This window comes from Brachionichthys hirsutus, chromosome 11, assembly GCF_040956055.1.
Source record: "Brachionichthys hirsutus isolate HB-005 chromosome 11, CSIRO-AGI_Bhir_v1, whole genome shotgun sequence".
Taxonomy (NCBI): domain Eukaryota; kingdom Metazoa; phylum Chordata; class Actinopteri; order Lophiiformes; family Brachionichthyidae; genus Brachionichthys; species Brachionichthys hirsutus.
This window is the reverse complement of record NC_090907.1, coordinates 7800334-7818956: the sequence shown is the minus strand read 5'-3', so window position 1 is coordinate 7818956 and position 18623 is coordinate 7800334. Positions and strand designations below refer to the sequence as shown.

Genomic DNA, 18623 nt, shown 5'->3' with positions numbered 1-18623 from the left:
GAAGGAGTTTAAGGCAATACTGGTAAGCACCACATCACCGTGAGGAGCAAGGCATCCGCTTCAGTACGTGGGGTCAGGTGAGGATTTTCACTTGTCCTGCATTTTTTCCAGAATTGGCACAATCATGTCAAATTTAGGTCTCTTTGCTGGGTCTTCGTTCATGCATATCTTCATGAGTTTGCAAATGTGGGGTGAAATGCCAGGGGGGATAGTAGGCCTCAAACCCTCCAAAGAAACCTGGGAATCAAAACACGCGTTTGGTATTGCAGAAAACATTTTCCTGAATGAATTATGAATAATAGCCGACTGTCCATGCCACTGTTTGCTACTCAGATCTAATTGCATTAGGCAGAAATGGCGGCGCAAACCTTCATGCCGATTTCCATGTTGGACAGGTCCGCAAACGGCACCTCCCTGGTCACCAGCTCCCACAGCAGAATAGCAAAGCTCCACATGTCTGCCGACCGACGGTTGATCTCTTCTGGCTTCTTCTGCAGGGCTGAAACCACGAAGAGCAACTCGTGTGAGCAAACCACCAAACTACACAACAAAAAATAATACTCGATCACAGCTTGAATAAAAGTTTGCACACACGTTGTGTATAAACAAAGTGACTATTAGCTTGAAATCAGAATGTTTACATTCAGGTTTTTTTTGTTTGTTTTTTACAATTGAAAAATATTTAACTCCACTGCATTAACTACTTTTGAACAAGGGTTGTAATTCTAACAGCTCAGACGTTATAACTCATGTGTGTCGTGAAATGGTTATGCACTGATTGAGGCAAAAATAAATTGTGTAGGACAGAATTAAGCATCAGCAAAACATATTTGGGAAGTAATAAAAGTTCTTGATGAACATGATAACATCCCAAACACCCAAATAGTCGAGCGAATAATATGATGCTATGTGGAAACTGAGTTTCATAGACGGCAATAAAATGGAGGATGCAACTTTGATTTCTAGTTCCATTCCCAATTAATTAATAAATTACAGTACGTAACAGAGCTCTGTAAACTCGAGGTGACACAGAACAGCCAATAAGTTAGCAGAATTATTGCTGATGCATACATCATGACTGACCCAAATTTTAGGCTCTCAATCTAATACTTCATACATAATTTAAAACCTGTTCTTGCCGTTGCTTCACTAATGCACAAGCTTTCTGGTTATTTTCACATGTAAAAAGAGTTTATGTTTCCAATTTCCTGTTTACTGTTAGTCAAGTGGAAATCATATATTTGTAGATAACAATTAGTTCTGCGCCAGTCTGGCGTTCCCAGCACCCATAATTCAGGCTTTCATTTGGGTTGTTGTGGCAGTCACTATGGCCCTGTGTTGTACGAGTGGCGCCTACCCTCAGGGGCTACCCACGCCGGCGAGTACATCCTGCCAGGACACTGAAAGGAGAACTTGACATCTGCCATGCTGATCCTGGCAGTCATATCTTCATCTATCTGTGGGACACAAGGGACACTGACTGACATGTCTTCCGAGCATTTAACTGATCATGCCCTCTTTTGTTTTTCCTTTACTTAGTCCTGAAAGCTACGCTAAAAACACAAGTTATTCTTACCATCACACTTTTGCTGTTGAGATAGTGGCGAGGGATCATGGGTTCAAGTGTGTGTAAGAAGGCCATTCCACAGGCAATGTCCAGCGCAAACTTCACGGCCTGCGTCTGGTCCACCACAAAATCTGGCAGCAGGATGATTAACAAACCCAAACAGGTTATTGCCTACCTTACGTTTACCACACGACAGTGACATCGACAAAAAGAGATGGCAACAAAATGACAGATGCATAAATGTGATAAATCACAAATCCCTGCGAATCACTCAAGGGGGTGAAAGTGTGGACTTTTGGGACCAGAGTTCAAGTACTCACTGGTGCCTTCATGCAGCACGTTGTAGAGGGAGCCATATGGCATCCAGTGTGTGATGATGATGGGGTGGGGGGCAGGAGGAGACTGACATGCTCCCACCATGGGTAGGACATTTGGGTGGGAAAATATCCTGGGATGGAGCCCACGTTTGGGAGGGAGGAACAGAAAAGGGAGAAAGACAGACAGACAGATATAAAGTCAAACCCATAAAGGATTTGACATCAAGAGAGGCAGCTCTATGTGAGATGCAACACTCAAAAGAAATGTTTGGTTCAACACAATGTAAACAGACAAATGAGGGGACACAAAAGCACAGAACTCTATGTTCTGTATGGCTGTAGAAAACCAAGGCTTAAATAATAACCTGAGTTTCGGATACTCCTCGTTGAAATCTCGGCTTTTCCTTGTGGTCCAGTCACGAACTTTTAGCACCTTTACGACAATTTCATTTCCTTGCCAACGCCCTTGCCACAGCTACCAATGAGAAAGATGCAGAGAAAGTGAATTGAGTGACATGCGAGTACTGTGCGGGTACACCAAAAGAATAAGAGTGAAATACAACAGTGTACAATACCTCTCCTGACTGGTTCTCATTTATTTTAGCCAGGAGAGAAAGCTGTTTGAAGTCAATCCCTGCATGCTTGTTCAGAGTGCCGTTACCTAAAAACACAACATTGAGACGAGTGGCAAGTTAAAGCACATATGAATCACATAGTCATGTGAACTTTCAAAACAGAGTGGATGGACAAAGTGGGGGGAATAACACCACATCCCAAATCCAAAAGCTAATGTAAAATGTGCTGGACTCACGGGGTCGGGTTCTGGTGGTGCCTTTCCAGAATGTGTCCTTGAAGGGAATTTTAGTCAGGTTCTGTCCCATTTTATCCGCTTTGTCTGTGCGGTGGACAGACAAAGAGAACGCCACGGAATGTTTGTTTGTTTTTTACACAGAAACAAATTGGATTCTGACTCTGCTGGAACGAGTCAAGATACCTCTGAGGAGTTCACGAAGGTGAGGTTTCGCTTTGTCCATGGGGGTTTCCCCATATTTGTTGCAGATGCTCACCTGAGCCCCATTATTCACAAGGTCCTGAAAAAAAGGACAGGATAGTGTTTGCAACATTTTTAGAATTTATCACGATGGGACTTGCATATACTACAAAAAAGCTGTATCGCCACCAGGGGGCACACCAACCTCAGCCACGAGGTCTTGGCCCCAGAAGCAGGCGTAGTGCAGTGGAGTGTTGCCGTGCTCATTGGCTGCATTTGTGTCTGCTTTGCACTGGATCAGCTAAAAGAGAAACAGAAACAAAGGATTATATGCAAAACAAGGCTGGTCACGTTTAGGCTGCACACTGAGATGAGTCGAAACGCTGCCAACAAAACACAGAGGTTCACCTTGCTTCCAAGCATGTACCAGAAGGTACCGAGACATCAACCACAAGAGCAGCAAGTCTAAATCTGAAACTTCCAAGCAGAAGCTTCACAGCATCATTCATATATACTTATCTCCACACTTATCACTCCATGGTCCATCTCCAAATGCCAAGCAGTACAGTCAGGGACGTAATTCAAAGGGTCCCGGTCACGGATAAACTAATCCCTATATTCAGAGTTTCATTGCAGCTCCTGATTGATTGACGACTGCACCTTTAAATTCTTATGTTATTTTGCAAGACACTATTTGAGTGACCAAAATCAAAGTGTGATCAAAAGATGCAAGATGAGACAAGAACTTAGCAACTGTAGAACTGCTAACCAGATGACCTCACTTAAAATTTCATAATATCCTTTGTTGAGAAACAAACTTGAAAAAATAAATATCGTCTTAACCAATGAGATTTGTGTGTCTTTGCAAAGAGGTACAGGCGTCAGTTTAACAGTTCTGCTTTTGACTTAAATTCCAGGGAACCTTTGACATGCAACTCAAGAAAAGATTTATTCTGGAAAAAAAGACCACAGAGAGAGCCAGTCGTGTTCATATTCTGATAATCATCAGGGGAAAAGGATTGCTGTGAAGAAACCAGGAGTTTATTTTGTTGCCCATTTTTTTGTAAGCGCAAGTTTTATTGTCACCACGGGGAACTCGATCAAAGCACAAAACACATCCGACCACAGACCAACAGCACACAATGAAAACACAACAAAACAACAGCAAGAAACTGACAGAGCAAAGAAAGCACAATTTAATCCTCGTGTGTAAAGCTAATATCATACTTTATAATTATCTTATTTTAGAGAAGTTGTAGTCTACTTTTATTTGTTCAGATATGACCTACTTAAAGGAACACATCCAGACAAGAAACATGTTTTGATCTGTCCTCCACTGGCGAGTCAGGATTCCTAACCGTTTAATGTTTGAGATCAGGTTGGGGCCAAGACTTTTAATCCGCCACTTTACCGGATAAAACTGAGACCGTGAGTTGCAGCTATCCTGAGGGGAACCTGGGAGGGAAACCTGAACCGACGTCGGACGACTGATTTCAAGGAATCAAGGAACTTTTATTGTCATTCTAACACGTCATTCAAACAGTGGGCAATAGTAAAATAATCTTACACGCTCGGACTCACTGTTCTCCACGCACACATTCATACTAAGGCCAAAACCGGGAGCTAGAGAAGCCGCTGCACCACTGCACGCCTCCATCTGCAGAACAAAGCAGTGTTGTCCGTGTCATCGCCTCATTGCTTTGTCTTCTTGGGGGGGGGGGGGGGGGGAGCTTAATGACTCCCGCTTTGAGTCCTGGTTTTCATTGACAAACATAACAATACCAGGGAACCATCACCTTGTGCATGTCCCAGTGTTTGCATGAAACCTACCTTTCCCACAATGTCACGATGTCCATGGCTGGCGGCGAGGTGCAGCGGCGTGTCATCGCCACGGTTCATGACGTTTATACGAGCCCCTCGCATGATTAGCATGTCCACTACGCTGGAGCGACCCTCCCTGCATGCCCAGTGGAGAGGGCTGAAGCCATGGTCATCTCTGCAATTAGAGAGCAGAATTCAGCACAGCAAACACACAATAACTGCAGGGCGGCCAGGAAGCACGCGACTTGAGGGAGAGAAAAGTATAGCAGCAACTTCCGTCCCTCTGCTGACAATGTCAAAAGTGTAGAGTAGGCACAAGGCCCTATGCTCTACACTGGGACGGGGGGGTTCTTTCTGAGAATGTGTGTTTGCCTTTCTACAATCATAACAGTAATTATCAAATAAAGAAAACAAGCACGCATCGCAGAGAAACATAGGCCCTATGCTCTGGTTACAGACTCCGTTAAGACTTCAAACAACCAACTGCAAGTTAATTACCGGTAGATAGAACCATTATCACAGGACTGGGGGGTGGTGTGGTTCAACAACAATTTTGCAATAAATCCTCCCTTAATGAAGATTATCATGTTATGTCATTTGTATGGTGTTGCTGATTTTACTTTATCATATTCAATTTAGGATTAACTGTAAACTACAGCGACAGCATTATCTAAACATCCTATAGACGCCTTCCAATTTTACTACAAATAAATATTCTGCTGCAGGAGGGATTTACATATTGTGATCTAGATACAACACCCTCCAGATAATACCGTAATGAACTTACTCTGGAGGCAGGCAGCATTATAATGGGATCAGAGAACTGACGGAGTATTATAAATCGGTTGGAATCTGAACTTTCTGTGTGCCTCATCATCAGTTCACTGGCTTGTATTCACTTATCCTGCAGAGCTCTGCTCAAAACAACATCAAGGGCTCCACAGAGGCCCTCAGTCCCAACAAGCATCCAACTGTGCGTACGGACGCTCTGCTGCACGCACAACAGATCTGCTTTGTGTCCGATTTCCTCACAGACCAAAAGGCCAAACTCTCCGAGCTACTTACTCGAAGTTTACGAGCGAAAGAATTCCCTACAGCGCCATGTCTAGATTTGTATCAGAGTTTTGTTTTGATCCTGTTTGGGAGATGAAGCTGAAGTTGTGAATTTAGTGGTTCTTCCTATAAAAAGCTAAAGTGTGCGCACGCACAAAGTGAATGAATTACCATCAGGATTATGTCTGGTTCACTATTTGCAAACAGCTTCGGCTCAGATAATGATTAGATTCAGCCCCACAAGGTTTATCTGTAATTCTTTGATAGTCTTTTATCAATCGACGTCATTCTCACTCAAGCTTCTCAACTGTGAGGATGTATTAGCTTTTTGTGGTTTCAATGATTGTTAACCGAGTTTTATCCTGCTGTTGGGACGAGCCAATATGTGGCCGAGGCCGTGCATACAGGGCAGTGAGGGTGTCCACTCATCGGAAGGTTGGATGGGTTCAGCACAAAGAAAGAGTTTCACCAGTGTTTTATTCGTCTAATTAAAAAAAAAACATTTAAGAGGCATCAGCTCTGTCACGAGGTCATTTTACAGATCAAAACAGCTCTGGTGGGTTTAATTGTTTCTAATTTCATTCAAACCCAACTAATAATAGTTTATGACCATCACAGCAAACTGTTAGAAATGTTCTATTACACACTGAGCGAGGCTCAGGCCTCTGGTTTCTGGGCCTGTGTTTCTATTCAGAGTCCTTTTTATGGGATAGCTTTTCCTTTTAAGCTAGCTTCATCCCAACAACCCAAAGGCACTTGAATGCCAGGGGTTTCTCCAGCTCGCCCCCGCCACACTGGCTGCGGTGATTTATTTCAGGCACTTCCACCTGCCAACAGTGCTCAGTTTGGCAGACGGAAAGGCCTGAGGAAGAGTCCGTCTGCACCACCGTCTCCACCAGGTCGCATGACACGGAGAGCAAATTCACAGAACTGTGTCTTAAATTAAAAACAGGAACCTTTTTGTTACCTTTATTCCGTTATCTAACAAAAGGTTCATGAAATATTTGGCAACATTAACATACAAAGCAAGAAAGGACCGCTGAGGGCTACAAATTACTATCATGCATGAACTACATTTTTTATTTCCTTGTTACTTCAATTTTAGGGCATCTAAAAAGACACATTCTCATACCCTAGAAATGCCAAAGTGCTGAACATGACTCACTGTATTAACTCGCGCATGGAAACTGTCAACACTCGCTTGTTCTGACATCACTACTACCTGTTTCAGCAAGCCCCCTCACCGTCCTCACAGTCGTAACTCATGCAATGCAACCGGCACCACAGAGGTTATATATAAAATCAGAATCCACACTGGGACTAACAAGGAGCCTCCGCCTTAACAACACTGTGCAGCGCTGTGCTGAAGATGCCAGATATAGACAGCCATCAAAGCCACATTACGCATTCAAAGCCAAAAGAAAACACGGAGCATTGAACTCAGCTTCCTGTTTCAAAGCAGAAATGATACCGATGGGACACTGAGGGCACGTAAATGAGCAATTACACTATGGTGCATTCAGGGAGCACAAACCTCATCCAGAGCAACTCGGGTTCACATGATGTAAAATATTCTGAGCGCAAAAGGTCCCCAACCATTCCATCATCTTGATAAAAATATCTCAAGTAGTTTTTCGTCCTCCTGCAAACAGACATCATCTGCAGTAATATTACGTCCTTGGCAGAGGTAAGGAATTAAACTCCATCCACTGCTCAGTTTATCCATGGCAGGGAATGACGATGGGGGAGTTGCAGCCCCCGGCTTACCGACATAAAACTTCAATTTAAAAAAATAAATATTGTTTACCCTCCGTGCAAATACTCAATACGAAAGGATTTTCTATGAACTGTGTATTTAGCGCCTCTGAACTTGGAGGAAATTCTGAAGGGAAATTAGTATAGCTATCTAATACCACTGGGACAAAAATACCGGAAGCACAGAGGGAAAGCGTGTGTGGGGGAGATGCTGATATGCTCTGGAAGTCACTCGTTGGACACAAACAAACACAAGCCTCGTTCTCGTCACACACTCTTCCATTCCTGTCCCGCTCCAACAATCTCCTCCCCCTGTCTTTCGTGGTATTTGGTGTCGATAGTTCCCTACAGGCCTGCGTGTTATTCCTTGTAAGGAGATTCAGCATTCCACTACTACGGTACTCTTAGTCAGAAAACACATCATCAAGGAGCACAGGGATTATTCACCGACTGGCTGACATAGTAGATTTAGGGAAACAGAAGAAAAGTCGGAATATGTGTGTTTCGCCGACTGGAGGAAATATAACATATGTGAAAGGGAACTTGACACGCAACGCGTAGGTTGTATTTATCCACACAAGTTTTACCAAAACTGGCAAAATGAAATAAAGGACAAACAGCAATCACAAGTTTAAAACCGGGGAAATAGGTCACTGTTGAATTATTACAATAACCGCTGTGAGCTTCATCTCTCCAGCAGAGTTCATCGTTTGAACAGCTCTTAAAACTTGACACCTTTTGCAAATCAATGGATTCATTAGAGCAGTGATCTCAATCTGAGACAGAACAGCCCAAAAGAGAGCCTTAATGGTAGGACTGCCACTAAACACCATTTTCATTATTAATCATTTGGACCAAGAAATACTTTTCCTTCTTTGATTTGTTTCTTTTGTCCAACTAAACAAGGACTTTTTGTGTACAATCCTAAACAACAAATCCTTATAAGAACCAGCCAGCATTTGACATTCTTGCTTGAAAAACAACAGAATTTTTTTTTTATGATTGATTCTCTTGCAACTGGCTAATCAATTCTACAACTTCTAGCAGCAGAGCTTCTCCTCAGTTCATCGCTACATGACTGGAAAGCTCCACCAAGCTTTTCTTGTTGGTTTCAGCTGAGGATACAGAGGCAATTTAATGACATGCTTTGTGCAATCAACATGTCATCTCTTAAAGTAACATGTAGTCTTGCCCTTTTTTTCTCCATAAGGCCCAAATTTAACTGCAGCAACATCTAAAAACAGAAACTCTGCCATGAGGTTTCCTCTCCAGCAGCATGCTTTTGATTTATTCCGCTGGCATTCCACAGACTGGACTTGAAAATGAACCCAAACCTCTGCAGTAGCACTTCCAAGAGTTTTGATTCAAGTTATCCAGCAAAATTTAGTACAACTGCGAAAAAGAAATTATTGCTGATAAAATAAATATACAAGAGAGATATCGATCAACATTATATTATCATAATGGCTATTGCCTGCAACTAATGATTAATTTATGGTAGTTAGACGCAGCATTTAGTTTGAAAGAGGTCATTGTTTTGTTGCATTTGATGGATAAATGTGATTTGTGAGTACTAGTAAAAAAGAAAATACACAGCAAAGGAACTTCAGCTCACCCTTGATTGAGGTCATTCTCTGTATTATCCAACCATAAGCGAACGGCCACTGCGTTGCCTTCCCGGCACTGCGTGAAGATGTCATCCATTGCAGCTGCAGCAGTCCTCTTCTCTTAGGGCGCACCCGTGGGAGCAGTTGCAGAACTAAACTGTGATCGACGAGAAAGGCGACCCGAGGGGTTCAGCAGGTTCCCGGTCAGCATCAGTTCCTCATTTGGGACAACGAGGTGCACAATCAGAGCAGCTCAGCGGCGCTCACACAAGACCTAATAAAATAGCACAGACTGTTATTCTTCATTCAGGCTAACCTCTCTTCCAGACAGATAAATCCACATAAATCCGTGATTCCAGACTGTGGTGGAATAGTAAAAATATTTCAGCTGTTTTCAGGTTTGTGCCAATTTCCCTTTTCCAACTTTCCAGAAAAGCAGGAGAATTTTTCTCCAATTAAACTGTTCGAAATCAGCTCCAAGTCCCCGTGTTTAAAGACGTGATTGTTGAAGGGCATGAAAGGTGTGCAAAACTGCAATGGGAGAAGCAACTAATCAATAAAGCTGAAACGATTTATGGCACATAGGGTAGAAGTATAAAGTACACAGTATATAAAGTATAGGTACATTAACATTGAAATTAAGTATTGCACTCGAGTACTCTGTTACAATCCATGACCAGCGACCTAGAAACCTGTTGCTGAGTCGTCTTAAATAAATACTGAGTGACTCACAACTCCATGAATAGAACTCTTTACCAATGTCCTGCTAAATTCTACCTTTTTTTTAATTAGCATTGTAATAATTATCTCATAGTTGAGTTTGCTGAATGACAGAAGTTGTATCTGCAACTATTTATTTGATCAAATCATTATTTTTAGTCACTCATGATCAAACTTCTGATCTGATGGAATTTCAGCTTAAAATTTTAACTCATTATCTCAGATTTATCTGTTAGCCGGGTGAAAATGTTTGGGGATTTGATCAATGATTACATTTTGTTTTCTTTTTTTAAATCGAAAGAAATCACACATGATCATACGATTTGGACATTTTATCAACCAAATGGTTGAAGAAAATAATCCTACGAATAATTGATCTTGGAAATAATAGTTTTCTGCAGACATAATGTGCCAATCAAACAATAGATCAAACAAATGAACGCAGCTTATCGTTGCGCTTCCAACAACTTGTTGGCGAGTGACCTGAATAACACAGGCATTCGAAATGAAAACCGGTTTACATGTCATAACTCAGGAGTTTAAATTCAGTCCAATCTGGAGGCTGACGTCATGATTTAATGGCATTTTCTCAGAACACGTCACTGATGATTGATCCGCGATCAGCTCACTACCTTCACAGCGGCTACGCCACCACCGAGCTAACATAGAACTAAGTCGAATTCGCACCCGGGCTTGTCCCTCTCGTTCCGTGGATGTTTTCATTCCACACGGTTCTCTGAAACAGACCCGAGAAGTTTCATACATTTGCTCGCATCCCTTGCCTGAATAAATGAGCCCGACAGGTTTAGCTAACAAGCTAACCAGCTACCCTCCGGGACCGCTTCCGTTCCCCTCTTTTGAAGCTAACTTCGCATTTCGTTTAATAAATTATGAAGGTTCAAATAAATAGAAGTAGCGATACACTTGTTCATACACTTACCAAGTATATTTGTGATGTATTTCAGCTCGACAGGCGAAGTTAATGCTAGCGGCATCAAGTCTCCCGTAAGCTGAATGCCGTGGACCGTCCACACCCTCGCCCCCGCCGTACGTACGTGGTAACGTTGAGCGGTGCAGGAAAACGTCGTTCTGCCCCCTATAGGCCGCAGGCAGAACTACAGAAAGTAAAAATATTCATCGCCTCAGGTCACTGTTTTTAAAAAAAAAGTTTTCCTTGAAACTGAAATTACTTTCTCAAAACAACATGGCAACTTTTCACACCAGAATGTAATTTCTCTTTCAGTACATCTTTGCAAATGATGACATATTGTAAAATAATGCATACTATAAATTAAACTCTTGGAACATTAAATAAATTGACAGTCAGATGAAACTAGAACTTGACCAATGAAGGATGAGTTTAAGATGAACAATCAAACAGGCATGTTAAAGAGTGATTGTGATTGTGAATGCTGCCAAACAGGTATGTTAAAGAGCTTGACCAGGACCAGAACCATTTCTGAACATGGAGGCACCTGGCCATGCACCAGGTGACAGTGGGTTTTTTGTTTGTGTGTTTACAGTATGTTATGATGTATGCATCTTCTTTTCTCTCTAATGTATGGAAGTTATTTCATGTGTGTAAATAAAACACTACACTTTCCCTGTCAGTGTGACTCACACTGTGTGAGTACAACGTTTGATGTGAAACCTGCTACATAGTTGTATTGTGTTTGCGAGACAACAACAACTAGCACAGTGACAACTGTCAATGAAGGACTGGGCTAAGACTGAGAGGAGGATGTTTCAATGGTTGTCTGCCATAGTGTCAAAAAGATCTAACAATTTCCATAGGCAGTGCTTACACAATGCTAAAGCAGAGAGGCTTAGGAACATAGATAGAGAGATAGATAACTATATAGATCATAGATCATATCTCGTTCATATTGTCTCATCCGGCCAAACAGTTAAAATTATAATTCAGTGAAGCATTATGGATAAACATGTTTAATTTCTCGGGGATCCTCTTAAAATCTTAATTAAGGAGAGAAAATTAAGCGTGATTTGTCGTTTCTGGCAACATTGCTCGAGGAAACGTAATTTCCCACAATTCACTGGGGCGTCTGCGTCATCCACGCGCGCCTCTGTTTTGGTTCCTCGAAGCACACGAGAGCAACCAACGTGGCCCTTTTTTTGACAAGTAGTTTATTCATCCATCGGCTGTAGTTACATGGTTATAACCCCCCAAACACCGAAACAACCCTTTTGTTGAGCGGGTCCTCTCTTCACTGGTACGGAAGTAAGTTAGCAGCGTTAGCTTGGTGAAGCGACACTGGAGCGGCTGTTCTAATTACCGGCATCGATTCGTAGATTTCTGTCTTCATTCCTTTGGGGGAGAAACATGTTCAACGAGGATGGAGACTGGGATGACGAGCATGAAGGTCCAATCCCGAGCAAACCGGCTCGTATGAACACCCAGAAGTCCAACAGCAGCGACGTCAAGGTAGAGTGAACGTAAACCACGTGACTCGGAAGCTTTCGAAGCACGAATTTCACCACTTTGTCCCTCAGAGAGGGAAACGCACTTTCATCAGCTGCATTCATTTCAGAGCAACAAGTCTTAAGTTTTTTGTTTTTTTTTGTCAATCAAAATATGAGATAAAACTACCAAGGTTATATGTACAATTTGGATTTATCTCCACATTGAGCAGCTGCAACATAGAATTTCTGCCGAGTCTGATATAAATGGGAGAGTTTCTGTCTGCAACCACAATAAAGGCTCATCAGTGAGGAAATGTGAGCAGCTTGGCGTTTCTAGTTTGTTGTTTTTGTGATGATCCCTCATAAAGGGGCAAGATCTCAATACTGGACAATTGTTTATTTACCTTGGTGTAATTGTTGTTGGGGCCTGATCATTTGAATTACAGTCCAAGGTGGTCGGAAAGAAAAGTCTCCTGCGGACCCTGCAGACTCTGGGATCAGTACCAACCTGGCAGAGCGATGCTCGTCAGCAGCAGAGTGATAGTGAGACAGAACTGGCTCCATCACGCAGCAAGAAAAAGAAGAAACGAAGTAAAAGGCGAAAGCATGGTGAGACGACAGGAGCGCAAGAACAAAAAGAGGACTTAGACCAGACCGCTCTAGAGGAGGGACCTGTGCCAAAAAAGGATGAAAACAAAGCAGGTGAGTTAATTCATTAGCTAGAAAATATTTGTGTTTCCTTCACGTGTGTTAGATTTAAAATGAAATCGTATTCAAATGTTATCTTTCTTCTTCAAGGTGCTTTAAAGGTGAAAACCAGAAGGACAATGAATAGAGATATTACATCGGCAAAGGTGAATGCAAATGAACTTGAGAACGCGGAGAGACTGAGCAGGCAACAGTGGAGAAACAAAATGAAGAGCAAAAGGAAATGTCAAAACAAATTCAAGCAGAATAACGTAGAGACGGAGGGAAATGAGCTGGAATCTTCACTGAAAGGCAAACCAGTCAAAACACAGATTTATAGCAACAAAAACAGTGAAAAAATCAAGCAAGCGCCAGAAAAGACAAAGGAAAAGGAACTTAAAGCACAGAAAAGGAAAAAGACCGAAGAGGACTCTGACAAATTCTATCCAGCGGAAACTCTCAAAGGAGTGAAGCAGATTAAAAAAGAGAAAAAGACAAATGGGTTCAATGTTGGACACGGCTCAGATATCTCAAAGCAGAAAGCAAAGGAGCATGCTGTTCAGCATGAGATACCCATGAAAAAAACTAAGTCTGAGCTTAGGGAGCAAAATCTGAAAAGAGAAAAGCTACGGAAATTGCTCCAACGCCTGGAAAAGAATGAAGAGGAGAGCCCGGCCGAGGTGAAAGATGAACCGGCGGTGCCGCAAGAGGAGGTGCAACAGGACCGCTCCGCCTCCTTAAGGTCCCGCATGGAGCAGCGTCTCCAGTCGGCTCGCTTTCGATACATTAATGAGGTTTTGTACAGCACAACCAGCGGCGAGGCCAGGCGGATGTTCAGGCAGGATCCAGAGGCCTTCTGGATCTACCACAGAGGATACACGGCACAGGTCCAGAGATGGCCGGCCAACCCAGTGGATGAGATCGTCTCCTACATTCAGCAAAAGTAAGAGCCTTAATGAAATGCGCTGTGTTTATCGAAAAAAAAAAATCATGAGCTAGAAATCAGAATGCCATCTTAACTAGCTCTATGGACTATTCAGTCCTCTCCCAAAGATTTTAGAGCTTTCAACTAGATCTCTAGATTTCCTCAATTCTATTTATCTGGCAAGAGCACAAACGTCTCACACTAACACCATGTGAAGACTGAAGGTGCACAAATCCAGTACGTGTAGCTCTGAATTCAAATTAATTCAATAAAAGAATTGTTGAAAGTCTGAAATAACCTTTTCCTCACCAAACCCACAGTTACAAACAGGAAATGAGAAAGTCGCGGTTCAGGCAAATGTGTGATGAATGAGAATCGCAGCAAAAGTAGAGCTGGTCCTCATTCGGCGTTACGATGTGCTTTCCAAGATTAAAAAGTATTTGTTTAGTGACAAGAAATGTGTTAGGATGAGCGGATTGCACTGGCAGCGGCGTTATGAGTGAGTACGTACAAATGTACAGTATAAATGTTCTACGCGGATGAAAATCAAAACATTTCTGTGGATTTCTTCATACGGTTGCTAGGAGACGGTGCTCTGTTTAGATCACGGTGAAAGTTTCATTTAAAGGCGAGCTCCTCTTTCCCCTCTTCCAGGCCGCCCTCTCTCGTGGTTGCAGACTTCGGCTGTGGCGACTGTAAAATAGCACGCAGCGTGAAGAACAAAGTGCACAGCTTCGACCTGGCAGCTGCCTGTGACCTTGTAACCGTATGCGACATGGCCAACGTAAGTGTGTGTCATCGTCCTGTGTGCAAATTCATGTACAGTTTGTATCGTTGTGAAGCAATAAGACCCTCCTCCTCTGTAGGTCCCACTTCCTGACGCCTCTGTGGACGTCGCTGTCTTCTGTCTTTCTCTCATGGGAACCAACCTGGCAGATTTTCTTGCAGAGGCAAACCGCGTCTTAAAGATGGGGTAAAATAAAAGGACCACTGATTCAGTTGATGCGCAGCAGTTCTATCATTTCGTAACTGTTTTTGCTCTGTTACCGTTACAGCGGAGTCCTTAAAATAGCAGAAGTGGCAAGTAGGTTTGAGAACGTCCGAAGCTTCGCTACGGCGCTGGCAGCTCTGGGATTCAAGATGGTGTCCAAGGTGAGGCAGCAAAGCGAAAGATGACAGCGGCAAACATTTTAAACAGATTCCAAATGCATTTTATAATTGTTAACCAAGTTTACAAATGCACCGTTAAGGCTGTATTAACATTGAATGGTGAGCTATGTAATATTCTTTCCTTAAAAAATTCAAACTGATCCATAATCCAGGATCTCTTCTGGATCATCACCAACATTTAATCATCTGCTCCTGGTAACATTCCCAATATTTCATCAAGATCCATCAAGAACCTTTTGAGTTATGTTGCTAACAGACGGATGGACAGACAAACGCCGGCGGGTACATAATAATATGTAATAATAATAATAAGTACCGGTAGTAATATTATATAGTACTACAGGTCAGCATGTTCATGCTTCTAACTGCATAGTTAATTACTGTTTAAAGGAAGACAGTAACTAAAACATCAAATAAGAAGACCATAGAATGAAAATGTACTCTACACTGATATTAGAATGTCAGTTTAAATTAAAACATGTTGCTTAAATCTAAAATCTGCATGTTTCCGTAATTATAATAGCGTAAAACTCCCTGTCTCGCAAGGTTGAGGGGGACAAAAATCACTTTATTCCCCACCTTGGTCTAGATTTGCTTCAAAATCTACCGGTAATCCAATCCTCCTGATTCGCTACGTGATTTATTTAAAATCCACTTTGAAGCTTTTGAGATATTTTAATAACTAACCAACAACCAGTCAGACGACCTGCAGTGAAAACACATAACATCCTCAGGAGAGTTAGTCAAACATAGAGAAGCATTAAATATATATTTATTGCCACTGAACATTCTAATCTTTTAGACTAAGCAAACGTTAGACTGCCGGCTGATAACTGATAACATGTTTCTGCTGGAAACATTGGTTTGAACAAAACCCTAATAGACGGTTCACGACAAAATGATTTAGTGTGTTTCGTGTGTTTAAGGTAGGTGTGAGCTACTCTGCTTGGACCCCAACCTGCAGACGACTGTATGTTACAGATGATGTGTTTGTTTGTTTGTTCTCCAGGACACAGAGAACACTCATTTCTCCTCCTTTGAATTGCGGAAGACGGGAGAAGCTCCAGGAAACATAAAGAAATTTGGATTGCAGTTGAGACCTTGTGTCTACAAGAAAAGATGAATTTAGAAGAGCAAACTTGGTTCTGGTTCTTCACTCGAGTCGACTCAGAGTCGTGGACGTACATTTTTTCTAAATGTCTGATTGCTACATTTTGAAGCCTCTGTAATCTGCCATCACCCAACAGAGCGGAATCATTGATCTCATCAGTACATGGTTTTTCATTTCCTCCTGGGAGCGATCATGTTGCGTCGGTATCCAAGTACATGTGTGTGTTTCCTGATATTGTTCGTGAAGACGGTTTGTTGGAATGAAAACTTGTGTAAATGTTAACAATCACCTGTTTAAAAAACGCTGACAAAGGAAAAATAATATACTTTTTTAATGAATCCTAATTATGACTAATGATTTTTTTTAGGAGAATCTTTCTCCACTGAAATGTTGAATTGTATTTTTAATTACTAAAATAGCAGTTGCTCTTTGAGGTATCCTGCACAACTCATTTTGTATAGATTGATTGTGGCAGAACCTGATGTACTCAGTCGTCTGTGATCACTTGCTACAAGACGGCGTTAAAAAGCCCGCAGCCAAAAGTGGGCAGATGAGCTGAAGACGAGTCTGCCTGCATCTGGATCACGATCCTTCTGACAATGTATTTATAGAATCCCTGCAGTTGTCACAGCAGATGTTCCTTCACAGATTCAGGCAAGCAAAGACATCACAAGGGAGGATGTGCTGCAAGTCCCTAAGATATCTTCCATGTCTGGAAATCTGTTTCTTGCTGCACTGCCCCATGGTAATAAATGAAGCAAGCAGAGCACAGACACCTCCGTTCTGCTTCCCTGGCTCACGTCCCACCCTCCATAGGTTCATGGGTATTTCCTAAAGTGAAGGGATGTGAACAAAAACCTTTGAACTACCCCTGTGTTCTGATCTACACCAAATGGGTTCATTTGGGTTACATTTTATGCAAATTGAAATCATTACCTTGGTATATTCATGAAAGAAGCAAGAAGGTACAATGTAAATACAGATTATAACGTAAGTGAAATTAAAGACTAATTAATGTATTTAAATCAATCTATGCACACTTCAAACATTAGTCAGAAAAAGTAGAAAAAATGCAGTTCCATGTTGTAAATATTTATGACAGAATGCAGCAGCCAGAGAAGGAGCCAGTCTGAGATATTGTTGATTTGCTGTCAGCTAAAATATATGAACAAACAATTTACAGTTTCTGTACAAAATAAAATAAGTTTACATTTGAATTGAATTTGGTCCAAACCTGCTATTCCCTTTGCTGTAAAACAATACTTAGCGTGTAATGCTGCAGGAACAACGCTAGATGGCGCAATGACACTCGTTTGCACTGTCTGACCCGAGTCCTCCTCATTGACCTTTGATCAGAGGCAGCAGATCATTTTGCACATTATGAAACCTCTGATGGTCATACAGCGTCCCCGTCCCCAAAGGGGAACGGAATGAGGTGGGGTTGGCCCTAAAATAGCTTTTCTCCTGGGTAGTCACGTTCATGTTGCGTACGCGGAGTCACTGCCCTTCCCAAATTCGCTGGACAGGACTTTTCCAAGGGGACGGAGACTGTTAACCAATGGCACCTTGACCAGAGGGGACGGTCTGTCCAACCATGTTTGTGCTGCACATTGCAGCTTCATTCACCTGATTTGATCCTGACTAGCAGAGGCAGTGAGTGTTCTACTGGGGCAGTGAGTGTTCTACTGGGGCTGTGTTCTACTGGGGCAGTGAGTGTTGAATGAATAAATTAATATATTTATTAGATAGAATGTTAGAGTACAAGTACAGTCACACAGTAGCATGTATTACAGTACAAATAAAGTCAAACATCCTGTCTAAGAGGAGCATTTCAAAAAAGCCCTTGCAGTCTACAGTGTTCTACTGGGGCTGTGTTCTACTGGGGCTCTTGCCGCCCCCCTGAGATGATGTGAGCTGCAGCACGCTTTTCCCACCGAGTCTCGCTTTGCTCACTATCGCTGCTGCTGTCATTCTGCAGCGGTGCTGCTGCAGCGTGAAACCGAGGCAACTTGTGTTAAAGGGTAAAAAATGCAAAGATCATAACTTTTATCAACATATTTATTTCAGCTTTCTTATGCTTTATGGGGAAGAAGAGAAACCCTGCAGAGGTCAATAATAACAAGCGCTTGACTGATGAAACTATTGTCCACGTTCATCCCTCTGCATTCTACAGTAAATATTTCAAAGCAAACACGTCTTCCCCATCAGTTGGACAGAGCGACTCAGTAGAAATATCAATAGCATCCAAACCTAAGTAGCTTGTTAAAACTATGCAGAGATGCAGAGGACGAATGCTGAGGCATGCGCCCTGGTAAAATGGTTCTAGCCGACTCATGTTCATGTGAGAATTTAGATTTTGCAGTGGCTGTGGAGACGTGCACACGTCCACAGGCAGGGCCCGTAAACAGCTCTGGATTGTGGCCCACTTCCCTCATAAAAGACAAGAGTTCTTTTATTCAACAGCGATGAGATAAAGAG

At 42.3% G+C, this 18623-nt stretch overlaps 2 protein-coding genes across 2 annotated transcripts; one reads left to right on the top strand and one right to left on the bottom strand.

The window, feature by feature from the left end:
• LOC137901171 (integrin-linked protein kinase) lies at nucleotides 1-9208 on the bottom strand. Its single transcript, XM_068745174.1, has 12 exons — nucleotides 9120-9208; nucleotides 4706-4871; nucleotides 3081-3176; nucleotides 2879-2975; nucleotides 2696-2779; nucleotides 2460-2545; nucleotides 2250-2359; nucleotides 1888-2015; nucleotides 1577-1698; nucleotides 1358-1457; nucleotides 369-499; nucleotides 1-237 (listed from the first exon to the last, which is right to left on the bottom strand). The coding sequence occupies exons 1-12, from the start codon at nucleotides 9206-9208 to the stop codon at nucleotides 88-90; spliced, it is 1359 nt and encodes a 452-aa protein (XP_068601275.1). The 3' UTR covers nucleotides 1-87.
• A 2964-nt stretch (nucleotides 9209-12172) lies between these two features.
• rrp8 (ribosomal RNA processing 8) lies at nucleotides 12173-17313 on the top strand. Its single transcript, XM_068745173.1, has 7 exons — nucleotides 12173-12274; nucleotides 12699-12954; nucleotides 13051-13882; nucleotides 14519-14648; nucleotides 14731-14837; nucleotides 14920-15016; nucleotides 16044-17313. Exons 1-7 carry the CDS (start codon nucleotides 12173-12175, stop codon nucleotides 16155-16157), a joined length of 1638 nt encoding a protein of 545 aa, XP_068601274.1. The 3' UTR covers nucleotides 16158-17313.
• The last annotated feature ends 1310 nt before the right edge of the window (nucleotides 17314-18623 follow it).